The sequence below is a fragment of the Gopherus flavomarginatus genome, chromosome 3, assembly GCF_025201925.1.
Source record: "Gopherus flavomarginatus isolate rGopFla2 chromosome 3, rGopFla2.mat.asm, whole genome shotgun sequence".
Taxonomy (NCBI): Eukaryota; Metazoa; Chordata; order Testudines; family Testudinidae; genus Gopherus; species Gopherus flavomarginatus.
Window position 1 is genome coordinate 94433729 of NC_066619.1, and position 25454 is coordinate 94459182.

At 41.8% G+C, this 25454-nt stretch overlaps 1 protein-coding gene across 3 annotated transcripts in view; it reads left to right on the top strand.

The window, feature by feature from the left end:
- The first annotated feature begins 2637 nt into the window (after nt 1–2637).
- The window catches only part of PUM3 (pumilio RNA binding family member 3), a 37083-nt gene continuing 14266 nt past the window's right edge, over nt 2638–25454 (top strand). The window contains exons 1-12 of one of the 3 annotated variants that reach the window (XM_050944283.1): nt 2638–2738; nt 4142–4233; nt 6385–6567; nt 11076–11211; nt 12664–12739; nt 13712–13805; nt 14083–14149; nt 15474–15648; nt 18279–18382; nt 19843–19921; nt 21636–21734; nt 23295–23348. In XM_050944283.1, coding sequence (XP_050800240.1) covers nt 4152–4233; nt 6385–6567; nt 11076–11211; nt 12664–12739; nt 13712–13805; nt 14083–14149; nt 15474–15648; nt 18279–18382; nt 19843–19921; nt 21636–21734; nt 23295–23348 — 1149 coding nt within the window. In that variant the 5' untranslated portion in view covers nt 2638–2738; nt 4142–4151. Of the gene's footprint in view, nt 2806–2840; nt 3257–4141; nt 4234–6384; nt 6568–11075; nt 11212–12663; nt 12740–13711; nt 13806–14082; nt 14150–15473; nt 15649–18278; nt 18383–19842; nt 19922–21635; nt 21735–23294; nt 23349–25454 lie in introns of those variants that run through there. The other 2 variants (XM_050944284.1, XM_050944282.1) reach the window with 2 other exon arrangements.

Below are 25454 nucleotides of genomic sequence, written 5' to 3' on the forward strand. Positions count from 1 at the left end.
TAACTTGTTAATGTGTCTTTTTGCTGGAAGGATTTTTACCTCTGTTTGCTGTAACTTTGAATCTAAGGCGGGGGAGGGGGGGGGAAAGAGTCCCTCTAGTCTATATGAATCTGAGTACCCTGTAAAGCATTTTCCTCCTGATTTTACAGAGATAATTTTTACTTTTTTTCTTTCTTTAATTAAAAGCTTTCTTTTTAAGAACCTGATTGATTTTTCCTTGTTTTAAAATCCAAGGGATTGAGTCTGAACTCACCAGGGATTGGTGGAGAGAAAAGAGGGGAGATGGTTAATTCCTCCTTGTTTTAAGATCCAAGGAGTTTGGATCAGTGTGAAGCCTCTCAAGGCAACCCAGGGAGGGGAAAGTCTGAGGGGAAAAGGAGGGGAATGGTTAATTTCTCCTTGTTTAAGACCCAAGGGGTTTGGGTCTGGGTTCCCTAGGGAAGGTTTTGGGGGAACAGAAAGTGTGCCAGACACTAAATTCTGGCTGGTGGCAGCATACCTGATTTAAGCTAGTAAGTTACCAGATAGCAACTGTGAAAAAACGGAACTGGGGGTGGGGGGTAATAGGCGCCTATATAAGAAAAAGTCCCCAAAAATGGGACTGTCCCTTTAAAAATGGGACATCTAGTCACCCTAGCTAAGCATGACACAGTCGACATGGGGGAAGGTAACTCTAATCCACCTTTCCACCCCACCTTGAGACAACCAGGGACCAAAATCTCTTTCACTCCATACTTTCCCCATCTCTACATGTTCATAGTGATAGGATGGTATAGGGGAATCCTTAATTACATCTTTAAGGTAGCTTACTAACTGCTTTGCAACATAAACCAGCTGGAGCTGGGGCTGAAGATTTATTCTAACCTTAAGTGGGTGAGTGAATTCCAAAGATCAGGAGAATGCCCTGCTAGCAACTCTTTGTTTTAAACCAAGGGGCCACTAACTGTAACTGTGGCAGTATGGTACAAAGGGGGTGGGGTGTGGCCTTAGAGATGCAGGCCCTATTTAAGCCTATTGAAGGCTTTATAGCTCAAAACCTATCTATATAAATAAAAATCCCTGCATCATAACAATACAGATATACTGATAGTTATAGCAGTGACCTCCTGATCAGTCAAAGGATACTAAGTATATAGCCTTCAGGGAAATCAAAGCAGCAGCTAAAAACTAAAACTGTATGAGTGACTTTATCTTCCCACATATTATATATGGGACACGTTTTAAAGAAGCAACTTTTCACTAACTTTAATACTGCTCCTTGGAAGTGCTAGTTTTGGAACACCCAAGGGGAGTGCCTACTCTCACTTTAAGGGCTGGTCTACACTACGGGGGGACATCGATCTTAGATACGCAACTTCAGCTACGTGAATAACGTAGCTGAAGTCGAACATCTAAGATTGGATTACTCACCCGTCCTCACTGCGCGGGATCAATGTCCGCGGCTCCCCGTTGATTCCGCAACTCCTTTGGGGTTGGTGGAGTTCCGGAATCGATATAAGCGTGCTCGGGGATCAATATATCGCATCTAGATGAGACACGATATATCGATCCCCGAGCAATTGATTTTAACCCGCCGATACAGTGGGTAGTCTAGATGTAGCCTAAGTAACATGCAACAGGTGGTTCAAGACCTGAGTTAACCCACTACAGACTACAGTATAATTAACTTCAGCACTGTCGTGGGAAGAGTTGTACTGGACCTGAGCACTTTCAAACAGTGATCTTTAGCAGTGGATTTATTTTTAAAAGAGAAATCTAGACAAAAAGAACCTAAAGTCAAAAGTAAGGACATTAAACTCCTTAGATTTTACACATAGGCCAGCACTGCCCATCACAGACCACAGCAGCATGTTACACCTTGCAACAGGAAAACACTGTGTGGTTAAATGGCAATGTTCAAAGGGTTCTTTGAACCAGCCAGGGCAGAGAGACAGCCTCAGGTCAGCTCCTGGATAAGCCCAAAGTGACACATGGGATAGAAGCGAGGGTGCAGTGAGTGGAACCAGACGGGCAATAACCAAAAGCACAAAATCAAGCCAGAGACTTATCTTTGCATAGGTGGGAAGCTGGGAGCCGGTGAGACAAACAGGCTCCCAGCACACTGATGCTGGCATAGTTTTTACAGTGGGGGTGCTGAAGGCGGATGCCACGTAGTTGGGCTGTTTTACAACTTTATCCCGGGGGGCGGGGGAGGGTGCAGGCAGCAGCCGGGCCCCAGTGTGTCCTCAAGAGGCAGGTTTTGGGGGAAGCCAAGAGCCCCCTGCTGAGAACCTGCCCCTGCCCGGCCGGGAACTCACACCCCACCCGGAGTCCGCAGGTGCGCTGCGGGCCTCGCTCACCGCCCTGCCGCATCTCCAGCGGGGCAGCTCCGACTCCCGCCTGACTCCGCCCGTGTCGAGGTGTGGGCGGAGGGACCGACCGACCGACCGACCGCCCCGCGGCTCGGCCCGGCCCGGCCCGGGCCTGCGACAGCTGGAGGGGCTCTGGGAGACACGATCCCGTCGCCAGGCTGCGCCAGGGAGGGTGTGCGGGCGTGCACGCACGAAGCAGAACAACCCCTCGCGCTGTGATGACCCCACCCCTTTCTGCTGCTTTACGGCAGCCTGCTCCGACGCTGTCGCGCCACTTCTGCTTGGCTAGCCAATGGGGAACGCCCCGGCGCCCGCTCCCCTTCCCCAAGCACGGTAGCCGTAAAGCAGGGGTGCGTGCAGGGTTGCCGGAGCAGCGCACGTGTCTGGGTGAGTGGGGGCCGGAGGCTGCTGGGGGGAGCCGCCAGTTGCGGGCGGGGGTCGCGTGCGAGAAGGGGTAGGTCCCCCCCAGCCCCCGCGACCTCCCTGCTAGGCCCGGCCAGGCTCGTTCCGTCCGGCTCCACAGCGCTAGCGGGATCTTGACGTCGCCCGTGGGGATCCCTCGGTGTCCGTCTCGCGGGGGCGGGTGAGGGGGCAGGGCCCGCTGAGATACTCCCGGGACACGCGCTGCGACTGGCCCGTCTGATGGGTGATACCGCGCGGGTGCCCTGTGCTGAGTGCGCTGAACTCCTGCGGCTCGCAAAGCCCTTAAGCGCTGGCGTCTGTCAGCCACGATTTCATACCCCGCTCAGCGCCTTTCGTGCCTGGCTTCCTTACCCACGGACATCGGGTCCTGCCTCCTGCACCTGTCCAGCAGGGCTCTGCCTTCTCCTACTTCACATCCCTCCTCGATGCGTTGTGCAGCAGCGTCTGACAGGATTAATTTGGACAGATTCAATGAATGAATGGTGTGGGTGTATTACTTTTGAGCTTCTATTAAGTACACATTACTATTATAAATTTATTGTACTTTTTTAGGCTCCAGTCCTGTAAACACGTGTGTGCTTAACCTTACTTGCATGCTTAAAGTTAAGCGCACACATTAACGTTTGCAGGATAGAGAGGTTTTATTTATGTATCCTTGTCCTATTCTCACTTCCTTATTTGCATTTATTCTAAGTTGTCAGTCTTAACTTAATTCTGAACTCTTCAGGGCAGAGACCTTAAGGTGCCTGATGTACTCTTGGACACAGTACAAGTAATAAACACTTAGTAAACAAGGTTTTATATACAGTTTGCTTTTACTTCTGTCCCCATCCTGCATTTAACTGCAGGATCTGGACCTTTAGGAGTGAAAATAGATGATGTCTTCCTAAAAAATGGAAGTACAGAACTTCCCAGTGATAAAACGTAGCATTTATTTAGTGTTCAGCTTGATGTTATACAAAATATTCAGAAATACTCAGTTATAGCATTTTATCATTTATTTTAAAAACAGAGGTATTTAACATGGAGAATTTTTGGTGGGAGGGAGAATGTCATTGACCATGAACATTATGGGATACTTAGACAAGCAGCTGTAATAAGTTAACCTGGTTTGGTAATCAGATTCACAAAAGATTACAAGAGAAATGGGAAACTAAATTTATAATGAGAAAAGTACCAGTTAGAGATACAAAATTATAAATTATTGCCACAGTCTATTACTACTTGTTTTCTTTTGTCAGTTATATCATATAGCTTATGACAAAGGATTTTTTTTTAAAGTTAGAGAAGTCATTATGCTCTTGAACTAAAACAGACACATCCATTCATGGTCCCCAACAAGTTGTTCCTCTTTTTCTGTATTTCAGTGTCACTGCTATGGAAGCCAAAGGTAAAAGGAGATTCATGGGGAAAAATGGAAAAGCACCACAAAGAAAACATAAATTTAAAAAAGACAATGGTAAGACTGCAAAGAATAATATTTCATAAAACTGTTCTTACTGAAGGATGGAGAATGCAACAGGTACAACAAACTCAAATTCATCTGCATAAGTGGGTTAATCTTACGAACAATACATTAAATATAATATTGAAAATGAGCTGAGATGGCGCAAGTGGGCTAAATGTGCAAACCCTTCAACTTTGAAAGTCTGATCCAAAATATTATATTGGATTAAAATTGAAAATGTTCTCAATTTAATCCACATTTTCCCAAGTTGCCAACCATGCTGAACAATGTAGTTGCTTTGCATTCTCTACTTAAGAGAGTCTCTCATAACTGGAATAACAAAATTGCTACAAGATAGGATTGAGGCACTTTAGGGAACTGTAGCTCAAGCTAGTGTTTGTCTCTTCACTTTCACATTCATGCATTGCCTATTTTTATTAAATGCAAGGGGGGAAATATTCAGCATTATCACCAGATGGCAAATTAATGATATAAAGCTGTTTCACTATGAAAATAACTTGAATAATTAATATGAGCAAGAACAGAGTCCTTTATTAGGTTCAGGAAGCATACATCTAAAAAATCAATTGACAGTTATTTTCTCTAAGGCTATATTGCACTTTTGTTGATAAAACTTTTTCGGTTAGGGGTGTGAAAAAACCCACACCCCTCACCGACAAAAGTTTTACTGATGAAAAGCGCTGGTGTGCACAGAGCTTTGTCAGCTACCACCACTCGTTGAGGGTGATTTTATTTTGCTGGCAGAAGAGCTCTTTCGTGCCGGCAAAGAGTGACTACACAGGAGACCTCAAAGGTACACAGTGTAGGCATAGCCTAGGTTTAAATTTTTTTAAAAAAGAACAAAACAACCTAATTGTGCAACTGACAAGGATAAGTTGTATGTAAGTGCCTACTTGCTCACAATTTTTGCTGTCTCTTACTGAATACCACAGTTTTTATAGAGGCTTTTAATAAACAGAAAAGAGGAGAAATTGCCCTGTTGAAATGTACACATGTTGTGTTCCTGTATTTTGCTGTCATAGCTGTCAAACTGGACCTTTAGAAGGTGTGTAGATTTGCCACAATTTGCTTTGCAACCATCACACAAAACATTTAGCCATTTTATGCCGTTTGTGCCTGGTTGCTTTCATTGGTAGAAGTTTTCTGAGCATCCAAGAGTGAGCAATTACCATGCCTTGTATCTAGAGTCACCAGATACAAGCCAGAGATAAACTAACTTGCATGCATTCACATTATACCAATTAGACTATTTGTGTTCTTCAAATAGTTTGTTTATAGATGTTTGCAGGACTGGGGCCTTAGATTTCGGAGGCAGTGAAACTCTTACTGCCAATAAGACAGCTTTGTTCCTTTAGAATTATCCTCTGTTCACCTTTGGTATTGCATTGCATCTATATGAAGGATTTAGGGCAAAAGTAGAAGGATGATAAGGCTGTGATGGAAAGGCTAGGTGGGTGGGGTATAAAATTGTTATAGATTAGTAAGAAAGCTGGGGTCTTTTCAGGATCTGATTTTTATATATATATATATATAATATTCCGTGTCCGCATGCATGGATCTTGGTGTATTGTGCACAATCTAATTGTTACAAGATAACTATTAAAACACTTAATAGTGAAAGAAACTTGGAAAATAATATCAGTCCTAGGATTGTGTCCTTTTCAATTTACCGTATACACTCTTTCCTAAGCCGAATATTTTTGGTAAAAAAGTGACGCATCAAAGAGTGGAGGTCAGCTTATAAATGGGTCTACACCAAAATTTGATGATTTTAAACTCTATGGAATCGTTGAATTGAATATTACATTGTCGTTTTGTTTACCTGGAGCATCTGCAGGCATGGAGCCCCTCAGCTCCCTGTGGCTGCAGTTTGCAGTTCCCAGCCAGTGGGAGCTGCGGGAATTGCAAACCGCGGTCACTGGGAGCTGAGGGACTCTGTGCCTGTGAACGCTCCAGGTAAACAAAACGTCCCAACCCTGATAGGCTGGGAGCCAAAGTTTTCCAATCCCTGAAATCTAGAGTCGGCTTATGAAAGGGTCATACAGTTTTTCCTATTTTTACCTATCCATTTTGGGGGGTCGGCTTATAAATGAACGGGCCGATGAACGAGTATATATGGTAATTCTTTTTTGTTCTGCATAGATTCTGGTCCACCAAAGAAGTTTCATAGCAAAGGAGGTGAAGAAGGAAAGCCTAAGTTCACATCCAAGAAGCCTGAGAAAGGAAACAAAAAACTTGGTAAGGCAAGTGTGAAACAATTCAAGAGTAAGCAGCAACCAGAAAAGTTCACTAAGAAGAGAAAACTCCAGGAGGCTAATGAGGGGGGTGAGTATATTGTTGTTTTTTCCTTTTGAAGTGATATATCATCTGTAAAGTATACTCTTACAATAATATGGAAGCGTATTTTCTTTCAACAATATATATTCTAAAATATGTTAATAGGTTTAAGTGGGATCAGGGCTATGGTATAAGTGTCTTGAATTGTGTGAGATTGTAGAAAAGGCTTTTTAATTGTACGAGTTGACTGTTCTCTGTTGTAATCACCAGAGACATAAGTAATTAGGTCATACTTGTGCCCCTGTTATCCTGAGAACCTCATAGTAGAAATTTGGGATAGGCATGATCACAAATATACGAGGAACCAAGCTGCCTGCGCTGGAAATATAGTGGGAGAAGGGGATTGTCTTACTACTCTTTTCAATACACTCCTATATTATCACCAACTTCCATAGTATTTCTAATACTAATAAAACTCTAACTATAAAATATGCTTCTCTGTAGCACTCTGTTGGACTTCCCATGGAAAATGTTATTTCAGCCATTTTAAACTAATTACTATACAAGTCACGTGACCCACAGTCTGTGGCAGTGAAAATTCCAGTTTAACATAGGCAGTCCACCAGTAAACTAAACTTATTGACTAATTTCTTGGTATGATGACATAAACCAGAGGTGGGCAAACTACAGCCTGGGGGTCGCATCCAGCCCTCCAGGGGAGCGGGTCTAGGGCTTGCCCTGCTCCTGCACTCCAGCTGGGGGAGTAGGGTCAGGGGCTTGCCCCACTCTGTGTGGCTCCCGGAAGCAGCCCTGTGCCTCTGCTAGGAGTCAGAGGGGAAACATGCCGCTGCTTCTGGGAGCTGCTTGTGGTAAGTGCTGCCTGGAGCGTCCACCCTGATCCTCTCCCGTGCCCAACCCCGCCCCAGCCCTGATCCCTCTCCTGGCCTCTGAACCCCTCGATCCCAGTCTGGAGCACCCTCCCGTACCCTGAACACCTCATTTCTAGCCTCACCTCAGAGCCCACACCCTAACACCTAATTTTGTGAGCATTCGTGGCCTGCCATACAATTTCCATACCCAGATGTGGCCTTCGGGCTAAAATGGTTGCCCAGCCCTGTCATAAACTGATGCTTAATAGTTTGTAGTGACAAAGAGAACTTCAAGTAATAAATGACTAAACTAAAGCTGTGACTATTTCTATCATCTGCCTTTCAACCTTACTGATTATTTTTACACAGATCTGATAAAGGCCATTTGGAGATGGTCTCCTTTTGAGGAGAGACCCCCCTCCCCCTTTAATACAAGAGCACCAGCTGCTGACTAACCACTAGTGTTGGTGTCAAAATGTAAAAGTCATCAGTTTTTGTCTTGTATCGTACTTCTAACAATCGTAGCCAAAACTTGAAGAACAAATTCATTTCTTCTCCATTTGTACTGTTGGTCTGTAGGCTTATAGCATTTATTCACCAGTTCAATCAGTGTTTTATACTGGATGTTTTTGCATTTTTGTAAATTTATTTTTCTGTGTATGTGCAAATACAGACACTTTTTTAGTAAATATTTAGTTCTGTCACTGTTTTAATAGTTTCATAACTCTCTGGTTTTGGTGTCTCTTAATGAGAGCTGTCATTTGATTGCTGCTTCCCACAGGCATACAGTTCTGCATGTAAAGGGCTGTCACAAATGAAATGTGGCTTAATAATTGAGGGAAACTGGAGGCTCATACAATAACATTGAAGTTCTGTTTTATAAGTTTTTTCACTGTTTTAACTTTGATTTAGTTTGGGGAATACTCCTAATTTTTTAAAACTATAGAAATAGCGGTGGTGGTCAAATTAAATCAGAGTTACATTCATTTTTTTTAATGGATTTTATCTTAAAACAACGGTAAGCCTTCAGTCTTGCTCATTTGAATTTCAAGTAATACTTGAATTGTCACTAACTATATCAAGAGACTGTCAGTTTTCTATTAACTTTTCTCTTATTTGCTTACTTCTATTTTTTAAAAAAATAGTGATTTATTCTGAGACATAAACTGATTCTCGGGGCTGGTCTACACTGGGGAGGGGAGGGTCGATCGAAGATAGGCAACTTCAACTACGCTATTTGCGTAGCCAAAGTTGAAGTATCTTAGTTTGACTTACCTGGCCGTCCTCATGGCGGCAAGTTGACTGCTGTGGCTCCCCCGTCAACTCCACTTATTCCTCCTGCCGAGGTGGAGTACGGGCATTGATTTAGGGATCGATTTGTCGCGTCTGGACGAGACGTGATAAATCGATCTCCGATAGATCGATTACTACCCGCCGATTCGGCGGGTAGTGTAGACGTGGCCTAAAATACCTTATGTAAATTGCAGTCCTTTAAAAAAGGGAAGACTTGATATTTTGGAGAAAAATGAAGTGTGTAGTGCTAAACTGTTAAACAGTTTATTAAGAGAGTGAGCGTTTGATTCATCCATTCGGTTGGGCTTCAATTGAACAGTGCTAGTTAGCACGCCTTGCCCCTTGACTTTTCAATTCTGTGAATCTGTATTGTATATAGTGATTAATTTTGCTACGAGATGATTAAAGCTAAAAGCAAACATTAGTCAACTTTTTCTGCACCTTGAAGTTCATTTATGACATCTCATATGAAGAATCCTTTTAAAGTAATAATCTTGCTGTGCAGCAGTCTTTAGCCACTGTATAGTAAAAGCTCCTAATGAACCCCACTGAATGAAAGGATTAAGCATGCAAGAAGGCTTTACATATAAAGTCACAGTGGGTAATTGTTAGAGCTGGTATACTTAAATCTATACATGAACTCCTCTGTTGAGAATCTTTTTTTGTTCCCCTCCAGTGCTTTACATACTTGAAAACATCTTGAACAGATCCCAGCTAAAGACATTAACATGTTAATAGGAACAAATTTTAAAAGAGACGAAATCTGTATATAAGAAGACTTGTCATTTATTAGAGGGCAGTAGGTCATAAACTGATTGTGCCCTTTAGTTTCACATTTTTCCTCTTTTGAATATTTATTTTTATCTACATTCCTTCATAAAAGGAGGGTGCCAGTAGTAATGATCAGAGGCAGGTGTAGTGTTTGCGGTTGGGAATGAATTCTTTTCTAGCACACCATTTTTGAATTCTGACAGTTTATCTCAAGGATGTGAAAGGCAAGAACCCCACCAAATTTAATTTTTGTGGGCATATGCTCCTTGTTGTCTGAGATCACAAAAAAATGGTGATTTAAGTTTCTCCCACTTTTTGGGGGTGGGGAGTGAGGTCAGAATGGGGGATATGTTGAGCCACATTCTGATGTAGATGGGCGGTAGGTGTATTCTGGGTCAGAATTCATCCCATTAAGACTTTAACTTACCTCTATCCTTTGTCAAAGCTTTCAGAATAACGTGGCAGTTGTCTTGCTCTTCCAATATCTGATATCTCCCAGGCAGAAGCTGCTGGGCCTATCAAGTCACCAGCAGTGCAGTTCACAAAGGGGGCTACAACTGAGCATTACAGTGCCTGACTATTAGACTACCTGCCTCCTTGTGGAATGCACAACCCAAAATTAGGTAGCCAGGTTCCTTATACAATGCATGGGGAAAGTTAGATGGCTAAAAAGAGGGATTCACAAAAGTCATCATGCTGAGGGTGGAGCTGCCTAAGCTCGCCAATAGGAAATGCGGAGGACGGGGTTTGGTCTAAGCCCTGCTCCTCAAAAGGAGTTAGGTACTTAAATCCAGGCCAAAGGATGGCACCTCCCTCCACTCATGATTCACAGCAGTGAACTCTTCTGAAGTAGGCACTTAAGCCATGGCTCAAGAAGAACCCAAGAACGCATGTCCAGGATGTGGGAGACAATCTCCACTTGCCCAGGGTTCAATCTCAACTCTGACTGAGTTGGAGTAGGGACTTAAACCCAGGTCTCCCACCTCCCAGGTGAGTTCCCTAATCAGTGGGTTTTGGGATATTGTGCAGCAGATCTCTCTCAGCCTCTCCTGCTGCTGATGTTCCACTTTGTATGAATGCTTTGATATTCAGAGAGCTACAGACTATACCTGGGAAGTGGGAGACAAGGTACCATCCCTGCTCTGATGAATACTGGCAACCATCACTACATCCTTCATTTTGTGTGGAGCCCCGTCAGATAGATGTACTTTAAAGCAGCCTCTAAGCACACTTATTAGATCAGTACCTGTAGGTGAAGGTTGTGAATCCCCATCCCACCAGGGATTAGGCATGATTGCCACTTTTGTCAGTGGAAACATAGGCTTCTACAGTTAGGTGGCAGCTGAGCAGGGGTTTTGTGAATGCCATTGGCACCTAAATGTTGGTCTTAGACAACTAAAGAGTGCAGTTCAGTACTCGAGTCCCCCTGTGAATCCCACCCCAAGTGTTTAGTATGTATTCACCCATTCAGATTAGCTAGCTAGGCAGTCATGGTAGATCCTCAGCTCATGTCAATTGCCATAACTCTATTGACTTTATTGGACACCAGTTGAGGATCTGCCCCCCAATCTCCAATAGAAGACTGTTACTTTGTTATAAATAATGTTTTGTTTTTATCGTCAGGGTCAGCACCTAAGAAGCCTAAATGGAATGATTTTAAAAAGAAAAAGAAGGAATTAAAGCAGAGCAGACAATTAAATGACAAAACAAATTATGATGTAATCATCAAATCAAAACAGATATGGGAAAGTGTGAGAAGGTAATAATGGCTCTATGATGTTTTTTTTCATATAGTTCTTTTTAATTATTTACTTATTACTTATTATTATTGCTCATTCTGTCTTTGATACCTTCATGAATGGGTATGCTTGTATTTCTCCAAGTAAATTCCATGAATAGATTATAATCTGATTAGCTTGAATGAGAATTCTGTGTCGGTCTCAAGTTAAATTTTGATGGCTGACAGTAGAAATAGTCTTGAGGCACCTGTGTTGATCGTCGTAAAAGTGTACAGTAATAATAATAAGTGGGCATAGATTCAGGGGAGATCGTTTAGATTAAGATAATTTGAGGCCTGATCCTGTAAAATGCTCAGGACCTTAGATTCCCACTGGCTGAATCTCTTTGAAATTTTATGATCTGCCCTTACCTTTAGGAAGTGAAATATACTTATGCTTGTCATAAACAGATAGCTAAGGGTTAATGTCTCTTTCACCTGAAGCACCTGACCAGAGGACCAATCAGGAAACCGGATTTTTTCAACTTTGGGTGGAGGGAATTGAGTGTCTAAGTCTTTGTTTTCTGGCTGCCTGCTTTCTCTGAGCTTTGGAGAAGTAGTTCTACTTTCTAATCTTCTGTTTCTAAGTGTAAGGACAAAGAGATCAGATAGTAAGTTATATGGTTTCTTTTCTTTGGTATTTGCATGAATATAAGTGCTGGAGTGCTTTGATTTGTATTCTTTTTGAATAAGGCTGTTTATTCAATATTCTTTTAAGCAATTGACCCTGTGTTGTATCATCTAATACAGAGAGAACATTTGTATGTATTTTTCTTTCTTTTTATATAAAGCTTTCTTTTAAGACCTGTTGGAGTTTTTCTTTACTTCAGGGAAATTGAGTCTGTACTCACCAGGGAATTGGTGGGAGGAAGAAGTCAAGGGGAGATCTGTGTGTTGGATTGCTAGCCTAATTTTGCATTCCCTCTGGGGGAATAGGAAAGTACTTTTTGTTTCCAGGATTGGGAACAGAGAGGGAGATTCACTCTGTTTGGATTCACAGAGCTTGTGTCTGTGTATCTCTCCAGGAGCACCTGGAGGGGGGAAGGGAAAAAGGATTATTTCCCTTTGTTGTGAGACTCAAGGGATTTGGGTCTTGGGGTCCCCAGGAAAGGTTTTTCAGGGGGACCGGAGTGCCCCAAAACACTCTAATTTTTTGGGTGGTGGCAGCAGGTACCAGGTCCAGGCTGGTGGCTAAGCTTGGAGGTTTTCATGCTAACCCCCATATTTTGGACGCTAAGGTCCAAATCTGGGACTAAGGTTATGTCAATGCTTCTGGCCAGGACTTTCCTAAAGGGTACCTAAACTTGGACTTGTGAGAGTTCATTTAAAAAAAATTTTTTTGTCCGCCTTGCTCATGACTTCCAGTTATTTTTGTATTTCCAAAAAGCTGCTTTCTCATCTAAGATTCTCCTGCTTGTCTGTTTTTGTTTGTAGGAAAAACTGTGACAAGGAGAAGCGACAGAAGCTAATAAATGAACTACATAAACTGCTTCAGGGGAAAATTAAAACTGTAAGAAAAATACAGTAACACACGTAATTAAAACTCAATGTGCAAGTTGATAAATCACTTTTTTTGAATAATGAAAAAGTGTGTTGCACTAGATGACCTGTGAACCATACAGTACAACCCTTTTTATCCAGAAACTACAGGGGACATTGAAAATATCCAGATAGAACTAGGTTTCAGCGAATGAAGACATTGGGTTTGAAAAGATTGCACTCTATGCTCCCAGTCTTTTAGGATAATAGTGCCAGGAAAACTTTGCTGATCAGGAGGCTTTAGCAGCCAGCATTCTAATCTCTAAAATTCCCATTGGATGTAAGTGAACTTTGGTTAACTTGCAGTTTCAGTAAGAGTTGTACTTGTAGTGGATTTTTGCGATTGATTCTCTTAAAAACCCTACACCAAAGTTAATGCCCTGGTGCACATTTCTACCATTACATTTTAAATACTAACAGTCTCATTATTTTTACTTCACTTTTTGGGTGTGTATGGTCACTGTGTATTGTAGTGAAGCATAGTCAACTGTTAGGCTTTAAAGTGAATTGAAATTGTGGCTGCTCGATGCTGCCTACTTTGTTAGATTGAGCATCCTGATCATATTGTCTTGTGCTAGGGTGAGACTGCGTGACTGTTGTCCCTGTGAGAGTCTCAAGAAAAGAGGATGTGCATCTCATGGGGCTGTTCCAGTCAATAAAATAGTCAATATTTTTGGTACATATTTACAGATGTTGGCAAAACGTTCCTTTGCCTGCTGTAGCAGATGTTGATTGTAGTCTATGTTTGGTAAAGAAATACTGGAGCAATGAAAACTGTTAAAACTGCACTTAGTTTAAAACTTGTTTGTTTCTTTATAATGTATTTTATTTATATAGCATCTATTTGCCATGGCATCCTACATGCTGCATAAAACTATGCTCTTAACAGAGTAAATACAATGTCACACAAAAGGCTGGGATAATAAAAATGTTTGTCTTACAGATGGCGTTTGCACATGACTCAACACGAGTTATCCAGTGTTTCATTCGGTATGGCAATGACAAGCAAAGGCAAGAGACATTTGAAGAATTAAAAGGTATTTTTCCTTTTTATATTGTATTTGCTTTGGAAAGTGGCACTGTTTTATATAATGTAGCTCTCCTTAATGTATTTCTTTGCTCCCAAAACTCTATTGCTACACATGTTTGAGTTACTTTTTTCTCTTTAAGTATCACTTTCTGATAAATTAATTCCTTCTTGAGTGCAAAAGGTCACCGAGCAATGGCTTTTAGTTTTGTTTTGTAGGAAAGGAAACAAACATGCAGTTTCAAGGGGTGATAAAAACTAACTGCTCTTTTTCTTTTCCTCCCTAGATAGCCTACTAGAATTGAGCAAATCCAAATATTCCAGAAATATTGTAAAGAAGTTTCTTATGTATGGGTGGGTATGAAGAAGTAAACCAGTTTTTATATATTTTTTTCTAACATATATTGTTAATTTTGGAATGTGAATGTACTTCTTTATTATTAATCTGTGTATTGTGAATAATGGCTTTGGCCCAGGCTGTCCCCTCCATGTGAAATTATCTTGGTAGTGTATTTGGGAATGAGGATTGCCTACCTGCTGTCCATAATACCGTCTCCTTGTCACAGGGTAGGCTTTCTCTTCTCAGAAATTCTGAACAGCAAATAAAAAACCAGACTACAAGTCCAAAAGAGAGGGGGGAAAAAACACACTCAAAACCTTCCCTTATTTAATATATAATAAAGTCCTAGAAAGAAATACCCTTCCCTTTGTCAAGATTACAGTAGTGCAGAAAAATGTGTCATCACCCCATGCAGAGTTTATCCAAAGTCTCCTAAAATAAATGTGCACCCCTACTGTGGAACAAGGAGCTTTCTGTTTGTCCTTCGCTTGCTCTGCCCTTTCTCTGGTAGACAGACTGTCACTGATCATTTTCTTCTGTTTCCATCAGCTAGGTTTATGGAGCTTAGCTGTGGCCTGGTCTAGACTTAAAACGTAGGTTCACATAGCTACAGGGCTGATGGGTGTGAAAAATCTACCCCTGAGCGATGTAGCTCTGCTGACCTAACTCCTGGTATAGATACAGCTAGGTTGATGGAAGAATGCTTCCATTGCTTTATCTACTATCACTCAGGCAGGTTTCCTACAGTGACAGAAAACCCCCTTCTGTCTCTGTAATCTGCATTTGCACACAGGGTTATGCTGACTAGCTGTGGCACCTGTAGTGTAGATATGGTCCATGTGCTCCTCACCCTTCCCTCTCTGCTTCTACACTATTGCAGAGCTGACAGGAAAACAAAAGGTTGAATGAGACTGCCTATGGGTCTAAGACACAGCCACCAAAAGGCACCAGATGACTCAGATGGTTAACACACCCCGTCAACATACCTATTCGGTCCACACACTTCCAAGCAAAGACCTTAAGTTGCAGTTCATGGCACTTGAAGTAGCGTTGACTGATGGTGGGCTCCCTTCATATCTGTGGATGCTAGTGAGAAGCTCAGGGGGACTCAGTTGCTGTGCTACTGTTATCACCATGGACGTTAGCTTTTTGTTCACTTTTCTAACTGTTTTTTCAAAGTAGGTGTTTAGTTAAGGTCCCAGATGTAGATGCCTGTCGTTGTCTTATTGTGCTAATACTTAATCACTTAAATATATACATTTCCAAAAATAAAGCTAATAACGTCTCTTTTCCCTAATTTCGTCTCTCTCTTGGTGTCCATCTTTACACGTGGTACAGAACAAAATCACAAGTTGCAGAAATAATTAAAAGCTTTAAAGGTGAGGTAAAAAAAATGCTCCGCCATTCTGAAGCATCTGCTGTGGTAGAGTATGCATACAATGATAAAGCCATTCTGGAGCAAAGGAACATGCTAACAGAAGAGCTCTATGGGAATACGTTCCAAGTTTACAAGGTAATGTTTGGTCCTTCCTCTGCTTCTAGTCTATGATATTTTGTTCATGGTGTTACTGTTTCATTCCCTTATCTGTTAGCCTTAAATTAATTTATGTCCCGAAGGATGGCCCACCTGTAAACTTGTTTTTCGTGTTTCAGATTCATGTTCAATAGCACATTTCCATTATATATTAGTGGGTTTTTGCTTTCATTTAACTTAGGCTGGGATTTTTCAAAGGAGCATAAGTAAATTGGGCACCCAAATCCCTCAGGCTCCTTTGAAAATCTCATCCCTCGTTGACTTGACTGACTTCCCCGTCATCCTATTCAACACCAAATCTATTATGTAAGTGACAAAAGTAATCTTTTAACTTGTCCAATGTGATGTTTGTAAATTAACCTGGAGTGGAAAAAAATCAACCATAAACTAGCCAAGCATTTAGAAAATTAACATTTGAGAGAAATTTTGCTTCCTGACACAAAATCTGTTAGATATATATAAAGAGAAATTACCACTTGCATTTACTACTCTGATTCAGATATATTTAAATTTAAGAAAAACTTGTCTTCTGAGCCAATAGGATTTATTTTCCCTTGACAAGTCATCTTTTTATTTGTATTACTAAAATCTTTTGCGTTGTCCTCAGAGATGTGCATATTTTCCCCTGGCTATGAATACGTAATGTTATCTTTAGGATTCTGTTTTATTCCCAGCTATATATTAAACATGCAGTGTACTTTTTTTGTCCCCCCCTTCCTCTCTCAAATTGCCTGCGCAACAGTTGCGAGTGTGTTCTTAGTTTGAAATTCAGTATATTTACCCTTATGTCTTTAAATTGCAATAATTACTCTTTTTATCCTAATGTGGAAACAAAAGTAACACATGTACATGTTAGAGAAGGAGCACTGGAAGAAAGGTTTGTTAGGAATTCTAAGGTTTCCAGACTTAAAGGTGTGGGAGTCAATTCTTTATACAGACATCAGATTTAACAATTGACCAGGGAAATCATTTCACTTTCTTCTGACGCCAAGCATCCTAATATTGAAAGACCTTAGTTTTTCAAAACTTTGGTTTTATAATGATTTATAGCATACTCCTTAATAATGACTTCCAGCTCTTTTTTCCCCTTCCTTTTAATGAGATGCCGGTCACTGGAACATTCTGTCTTATCAGCTGGCTCTGCTAAGAGCAGCTTCTCTCTCTGCAGATGACACTAAACTGGGAGGAGTGGTAGATAAGCTGTAGGGTAGGGATAGGACACAGAGGGACCTAGACAAATTAGAGGATTGGACCAAGAGAAACCTGATGAGGTTCAATAAGGACAATTGCAGAGTCCTGCACTTAGGATGGACGAATCCCATTCACTGTTACAGACTAGGAACCAAATGACTAGGAAGCAGTTCTGCAGAAAAGGACGTAGGGTTACAGTGGACGAGAAACTGGATATGATTCAACAGTGTGCCCTTGTTACCAAGAAGGCTTAACAGCATTTTAGACTGTATAAGTAGGGGTATTGCCAGCAGATCGAGAGACTTGATCATTCCCCTCTATTCAACATTGGTGAGGCCTCATCTGGAGTACTGTGTCCAGTTTTGGGCCCCACACTACAAGAAGGATGTGGAAAAATTGGAAAGAGTCCAGCGGAAGGCAACAAAAATGTTTAGGGGGCTGGAGCACATGACCTACAAGAAGAGGCTAAGGTAACTGGGATTGTTTAGTCTGCAAAAGAGAAGAATGAGGGGGGATTTGATAGCTGCTTTCAACTACCTAAAAGAGGGGGTTCCAAAGAGGATGGATCTAGACTGTTCTCAGTGGTACCAGATGACAGAACAAGGAGTAATGGTCTCAAGTTGCAGTGAGGGAGGTTTAGGTTGGATATTAGGAAAAACTTTTTCACTGGGAGGGTGGTGAAGCACTGGAATGCGTTACCTAGGGAGATGGTGGAATCTCCTTCCTTAGAGGTTTTTAAGGTCAGGCTTGACAAAGCCCTGACTGGGATGATTTAGTTGGGAATTGGTCCTGTTTTGAGCAGTGGGTTGGACTAGATGACCTCCTGAGATCTCTTCCAACCCTGATATTCTATGATTCTTGGAATAGTTACCAGTGTGACTTGATGGGCTGAACCCCAAAAGGGGCTCTCGTATTTGATTGACCAGCATAGTCTTGGATAGGAAAATTCCAGGAGGTTTCCTGTTTCTGTTCTATTATATAGTAATTTATAATCCAACTGACATGTTGCCATCCCTAGCCCTGATGCTTTGAAATCTTACAGGGAGAGAGGCACATCAATATATGTACTTAGCATGTTGCCTTTGGCTGATTCTCTTATTTCTCTGTGTAATGCCTGATGATGTTATGAATATCTGGGAATATGTTAGTGTAGAAGTGTAGATTGGTTTGTTTGCTTTTGTTTAATTTGTATACATTTGTTTCATTTTAAATTGTAACTGTTTCTGACATCTTTAAAATGATGTAACTTAATTTCATTTAAACCCCCACAGAACTAAATTAAGATATGAAAGTTGTTGCATATACTATGGGGTGTTTTTCTTTCTCAAATTGTGAATGGGTGTTGTTGAAAACTTTTCTTTAGAACCTGAAAAGCAGCAGTGATAATTAAACCTTTTTGTGGGGTGTTTTCATTTTAGTCTCCAGTTCATCCTACACTGGACAAAGTATTAGAGGCTCATCCTGAAAAGCAAGAGGCCATTATGGATGAAATGAAACAGATTCTTACCCCAATGGCACAAAAGTAAGGACAAAAATAACTTTTTGAAGACAAGACATGATGGAGACATGACAATTGTGTGTGGGGAGGGGGAGTGGGGGATATTGTGGTCACACTGCAAAAAGTACTGTTTTCTTTCCTGTGTTCAGCCACGTTTTCTACTGCAGCCATAGTGACTGACTTAGAATTTCGAGTGGGTGGAATTACAGTCAGTGTATGGCATATTTCTCACATACTAGGATATCAAAAGACAATTCATGAGTTCGTATTAAAAACTCTGTAAATTCCAGGTGTATTATACTGCAACCTTTTAAAAAAAAAAAAAAGAGGGGGGGGGAAGAAACAAACAACCTACAGAATTAAACAGCCTTGTATTTCTTTATAAAGGAGAATCAGGCAGACTGACCCAATGGTCTCTTGAAAAAACATCCTGCAAGGTGTGCAAAAGTGCAGTTCTTGATTGACTTTTTCACACTTTAAAAGAGAGGTGGGCAAACTATGGCCCGTGGGACCATCCTGTCCAGCCCCTGAGCTCCTGGCCCAAAGGCTACCACCAGCTCCTCCCCCGCTGTTCCCCTTTCCCCACAGCCTCAGCTCACTCTGCTGCAGGCGCAATGCTCTGGGTGGCGGGGCTGCGAGCTTCTGGGGCAGTGCAGCTGCAGAGCCCAGCCTGACCCGGTGCTCTGTGCTGCACGGTGGCATGGCTGGCTCCAGCCGGGCAACGCAGCTGTAGCGCTGCCAGCCACCAGCGCTCCGGGCAGCGTGGTAAGGGGGCAGGGCGAGTTGTTGGCTAGAGGGCAGGGGAGTTTGGGGTGGTGTTCGGGGTAGGGATAGGGGTCAGGGCAGTTAGAGGGCAGGGAATAGGGGGGTTGAATGAGGGCAGGAGTCCCAGGGGGCAATCAGGTAGGAGGGGGGTTGGAGGGGCAGCAGGGGCGGGCAGGGGTTCCGGAGGCAGTCAGGGGACAGAGAGAAGGGGTGGTTGGATGGGGCCATCAGGAATGAGGAAGAGTTGGATGAGGTGGCGGGGGGCAGTCAGGAGACAGGGAGCGGCAGGTGGATGGATGGGGCAGGGGTCCAGGGGGAGGGGGTCAGGGAGCGGGAGGAGGGAGGGTTGGATGGGGCAGGAGTCGGGGAGGGGGGGGAGAGAAGACTGGGCCATGACCCTGTCCCCTAACAGGCCCTCCATATAATTTCCGAAACCTGATACAGGCCTCGGGCCAAAAAGTTTGCCTGCCCCTGCTTAAAAATAATTGTTTTTGTTGTTTCCTCTAAGAATATTTTGTCTGTGACACTTCGCTTATGCCTCATTAGGGCTGCTGGTTGTAACTTCTCTTCCTTACCATGACTGACTTCCTGAACTGAAAGAGTATCCTAATATTTTCAGCATCATAGGACAGCAAACTACAGTTAGACCAGAGGAAATGGAATTGTGTGTTTGAAAGAGTGTGTGACTTTCTTGTCTTTTCCCTCCCCACCACATACAGAGAGGCTGTGATAAAGCACTCACTGGTACATAAAGTATTTTTGGACTTTTTCATCCATGCTCTCCCAAAACAAAGATCTGTAAGTATTTCTAAGTATAATGACTTAAGTATAAATGTTTTAATTTCTTGCCGTAATTTTTATGAACTAACTAGTTTTGTTAATGCCTCAGATAATGAAGTAGGTGGGATATTCAGCACACAAGTTTCTGCTGGGTTTTGTGTGTGTTGTGTTTAGGTTTCCTGAAGTAGCAATTCACCAGCTGCTTCCTTGTAAGACAGCAGCCCTTACTCTTGAAGATTCTATGCTTTGTAGACCTGAAACAAATACCAAAAAGTTATTCAACATTAAAATTATGGTGATAAGCCCCTTTATCTTGTTTTAGGAGACAACCTTAAACGAGGATCTTATTGGTAGGGTACCCTTGTTTTTATTTAGCTGCAGGTTATCTTTAAAACAAACATTCAAAGAATTTATTTGAGGAATAATTACAAAAATATACTATTTAGGAATTTTTATAGCAACAAGAAATGCTCCTGTCCTTCATTATTACACATATACTTAGTTAAGTTGAAGTCCCTTCATGTAAATGAGCATTGCCATCTTGATTGGAAGTTTCTCTCTACCTATGGAGACACTAGGAGATGGAGATATATGTCAGTAATGTGTAGTAATTTGATGTTTTGTAGCTCTGGTGGTCCTAGGATATTACAGAGACAAGGTGAGGGAAGTAGTATCTTTTAATGGACCAACTTCTGCAGGTGAAAGAGACAAGCTTTCGAGCTACACCAAGCTCTTCTACCTGAAGAATAGCTCTGGGTAGCTCAAAAGCTTGTCTCTCTTGGCCACAGAAGTTGGTCCAAAAAATTATATTACCTTTCCCACCTTGTCTCTCTAGTAGTTTCATGGTTACTATGCATTCTCACAATATAACAATATTTTGTCCCATTGTGTACAACAAATGTTTTTAATGAGACTTCACAATACGTTTTGCAATAACTGAAAAACAGTTCCCATAATAATTGCAACGAATATGTCTTTTTGAAAGTGCAGTGATTCTTTAACAGTCTGTCCAAAGGTAACTTACTTGCAGTGTTGGTTCTCTGAAAGTGACAATAGGTCTTGATTTTACACTCTGGAGTCTGTGGCAAAGACTTTATTGGTGCAGGAGCAGGGCCATACTATGTAAATGGCTGCTTGCCCACCTGCCCATCCTTCCTTTGAAATTTCTTTCACAGCCTATATCAGGATGTACTCTTGACTTAAGAACCTACCGAGGTTCCAACACAGTAACTCTTTCCCGGTCACCATGCTTGTGATTACAGTTTTGAGAGGGGAAGTCTAAGCATATGTCGACACTGCATTGACACAGCTACGGGGCTTCAGCAATGCCACTGTAGTGCAGATGCTTGCTATGTTGATGGAAATGTTTTTTCCATTGATGTAGGTAAACCATCTCCAAGAAATGGTAACTAGGTTGATGGAAGAATTCTTCTATCAGCCCACCTTCATCTATTGGGGGGGTAAGTCAAATGAATTGTGTTGCACAGGGCTCAAAATTTTTCACAGCCTTGAGCGATGTAGCTAGGTCGACTTTTTACTTTTGTGCGTAGACTAGGTCAAAGACATCTCTATGGCTTTAGGACCCTTTTGATGCCAATTGCATAGGCCGGCACAATACAAGAGTGTGGATTTAGGCACAGTGATACTCTTCACAGGGTTACAGGTAAAATATGTATCTCTTCTCTAAGACTCTTCTCAAAAAATAATCCCCCAGTTACCTTTTCTTCCTCAGGAAATGATTGAAGCAATCAGAGAAGCAGTGATCTACCTGGCACATACACATGACGGAGCCCGAGTAGCCATGCATGCTTTATGGCATGGTACTCCCAAGGTACAGTATGCACTTTAGCCTACTCACCCCTATGCAGTAGGTTCCTAGTTGGCTTTGCTGTTGTTGGAAACTTTGATTTTGTTTGTGCCTCAGACTGTTTATATTGCTTTTTCCAGTGATCTTTGCACTAATGCAATTACCTTGTATACTTTGTCAGGGCATGCATGAAAATGGGCCAAACCATGGCCCTGACCTATTAGCAAATATAATCTCTGTATTTGAGGGTGGAAATGGCCACACACACTTTTTTACAATGGAAAACCTCCTTTTAAAAAAATTATGGAGGCCACCAGATAGTGCTTTTAACTTTTTGAATGTGTTACAATTTCCTCAGTATCTATCCCTTAGATTTCCTGTAGCTGGAGGAAATTTGGAGATGGGGGAAGAATGGTAAAGAAGCTCATAATGTAGAACATTTTTAACTTCAGAATGTAAAAACTTTAAAAGCTTAAAATTATAAATAAACTGAAAGGCTTCTCTGTTTCCCAAAACTTGTGTTTAGGGTTTCTCCTTCATGAGTTGATATGTCAGGCCATGTAAGGTGTAGCAGTTCCCCACTCTGCTTTAGGTGTTAAGGGTATCAGGAGCGCTTTCAGAAACTACATGGACCCTTCCACATAAGGGTATGTCTACACAGAAGCGGGGAGTGTGCTTTCCAGCACAGGTAAATGGACATACACTAGCTCTGCTTGAGTAGTGCACTAAAATAGCAGTGTAGCTGCACTGGCTCAGGCTCGCTGCCCAAGTGCAAGCCCACTCGACCACCCAAGTACATACTTGGATGGTTAGCCTGAGATGCTGCCAAGGCTGAGTGCACTATCTGTGCTGGAAAGCATGTTCCCAGCTGCTATGTAGACATACCGTACGTGAAAAGAAATAGTTACATGTATTTTTTTTTTAATGAACTTGTAATTTAAGTCTACCTACCTTGATAGGGCATAGCCCTTAAGTAGAATGGTAAAAAGGGACAGAGCAGTGTCTGAAGGGCCAAAAATGAAGGCCGGAGAGGAAGTCTTTTGGAGGGTATACTCCTAGTGAAGCCTCTTGAGAACAGAGCCCCTGCTGATGCATAGTTTAGGAGCCTTGCTGAGCAGATATCTGCCCTAGAGGAGGAGTTGAGGTATGTGGGATAAGAGTTCCCTCTTGTTTTGTGTAGGAGTTGTGCCACAATGAACTGATTGTCTGGGCATGGGTGGGGTTGGCAGACTGACCACTTCCTGTACACAGCAGGAAATCAGCAGCTAGGGGATGTCCGTTAGGCAAACAGCCTTTACCTTTAAAATATATTAAATTTGATAACAGCTGCTCTTTCTCAGTTCGCCCCCGAGCCAGCCCAATCTTGCAGAAAGCCCCAGGGTTTCTCTACTGTGACGAGTCTTGCCACAGAATTTGGGTCTTACATTTCACAGTCTCAGTTGCAAAAGTAATGCTTATAGTAGTAATTTCTTCTTTTTAAGAAATGAGCTGAAATTAAATTCATATAAAGAAGCTGCAAATAGCAACTTAGTTATTAAATTGTTGATAAAGGCTTCCTAATGTTTCTCCCTCTTCTTTGGATAGGACAGAAAAATCATTATGAAAACCATGAAGACATATGTTGAAAAAATAGCTACTGTGAGTGTTTGTTTATAAACCTTATATTGAAGTAGTCACTGAAGCATTTTTCCAATTTACAAAATATGAATTTGAATTTACTCTGAAGTTAGAACAAACTGTGAAACTGCAGTCTTGATAGTAAACTTAAACTTAAAATACTGATGCTTAACTGTATCAAATGTTAATATACATTTTTGTGGAAAGAGCCTTGCAAGAATTAAAAACTCACTAGCTGGGGATGTATTTCATACTAGTAAAATATCTTACAAGTACCCAGTATGCTGTGTTTCCTGCACCTTGTGCAGGTGCTGCACATCTATTATCTTTCTAATTTTTTTTCAAAATATTTTTCTCTTCGTTGTTACTGTGTGAAATACTCAGAAACAAAATGGGAAGCTCACATTGATACTGATTTTACACATCGTACTGTCACAAAGTAAAGAAATGGGGGGAAGAGATCATTTTTCTCGGTTTCTTTATGTTATAGTAATTGTAAGTGTCACTCACCACAATGAAAGGTTAAAAAAGCTTCAAACAGGAGTGTCTATTTGATTAAGCGGGCACATTGATGGAATTAGACTGTAACGTCTAAGGAAACATATCTAGGTATAGTGAATAAATAATTGAAGATGTCTGTTTCCACAGTGCCCAGTAGCATTCTAAAGGGCAAATAAGATGAACTGTATTAAGAAGGAAGTAGGGAAGGATACCAAAGCCACAGTGGTACAGCCTCGTATTGCAGGGAGTCTTGGTTGCGTTTTCTTTAAGGAATAGAATTATTATACATCTAGCCTAGTATCCTGTCTTCCAACAGTGGCCACTACCAGATGCTTCAGAGGTAACAAGCAAAACAGAGCAATTATCACATGATCCATCCCTTCTCGTCCAATCTCAGCATCTCACAGTCAGAGCTTAGGGACACCAAGAACCTGGGGTTGAATCCCTGACCATCTTGACTAGTAGCCATGGATGGACCTACCATCCATGACTTTAGCTGAATCTTTATTAAACACTTATCTGATTCTTTATTGAACCCAGTTATAGTTTTGGCCTTCGCAACATCCCCTGGCATCAAGTTCCACAGGTTGCCTCTTTTTTTTTCTGTTGGGGTTGTGTGTGTGGCTTAAGTTTAGAGAATGTTAAGTGTATCTAGCTCTCACACTCCCTTGCAAAATTCCCAGGTTTGCTGCTCCTGTTCATTAGCTCCTCTGGTCACTTAAGAACTGGCTTTTTAAACCCCGGTTCTCATCAAGTAGCACCGCCTGCTGGTTAACGGATCCTAAAGGGATTAGGGATCAAAGTCTCGTTAAAATACTCCCAGCCTTGCCTACCAGGCCACTAGGCTCAGCACATGGTCCCCCAAACAAACCACACTATAAGCTTAATTCAAGCAGGCACCAACAGCAAGCAAAGAAACGAACAGATAACAAACTTAGCCCAAGGGTCATGTAGTCACACCGGCTTCACCTGAAGATCATCTTCATAGAACTTCCCTGTTTGCTGCTCCTTTTCACTAGCTATTATGACACATGCTTCAGAGCAAAAGCTAGCTGCCATCTGGAACCATGAAGAAATCTTTCCTTCCCCATCTGCCTTCTTCCACAGAATCATATTGTTCAGTTTGGAGAATTATTGAAATAATAGCTTTTATCTGAAGCATCCAGCTTTGTCCACTAATGGAAATGACTTGTTGGTCTGTTTCAGTATAGCAGCTCCTGTTTTGTTAGATGGAAAAAAAATCTATAGTATGAATCACTTCAAGAGAGACAACAGATAGCTAAGAGTTAAGAACTGTGTCAAGACCTTCTGGTTGCGCTCTTAGGGAAGCTGGTGGAAAGTATCTCATTGACATCTATGGGAGTTGGATCTTGCCCTTATCCTGTAGGTTTGGATTTCACTGAGACTTGCTCTTCATAAATCTCGTGAGAGATGTTGACTTTAAGGTAAAGCTACTGGAGAAATAAGATTTTACTTTTTATTCTGTAAAGCAAATCTTTGTCCTCACATGGATGAGTATTCATAGAATCCAGTTGGCAATTATTGAAAGTGCCGCATGCTGCACAGCTGTCTAGACAGGGAAATTCATCAGTTTATAGAGACAGCTCCGATTTTTATCACTTTTGT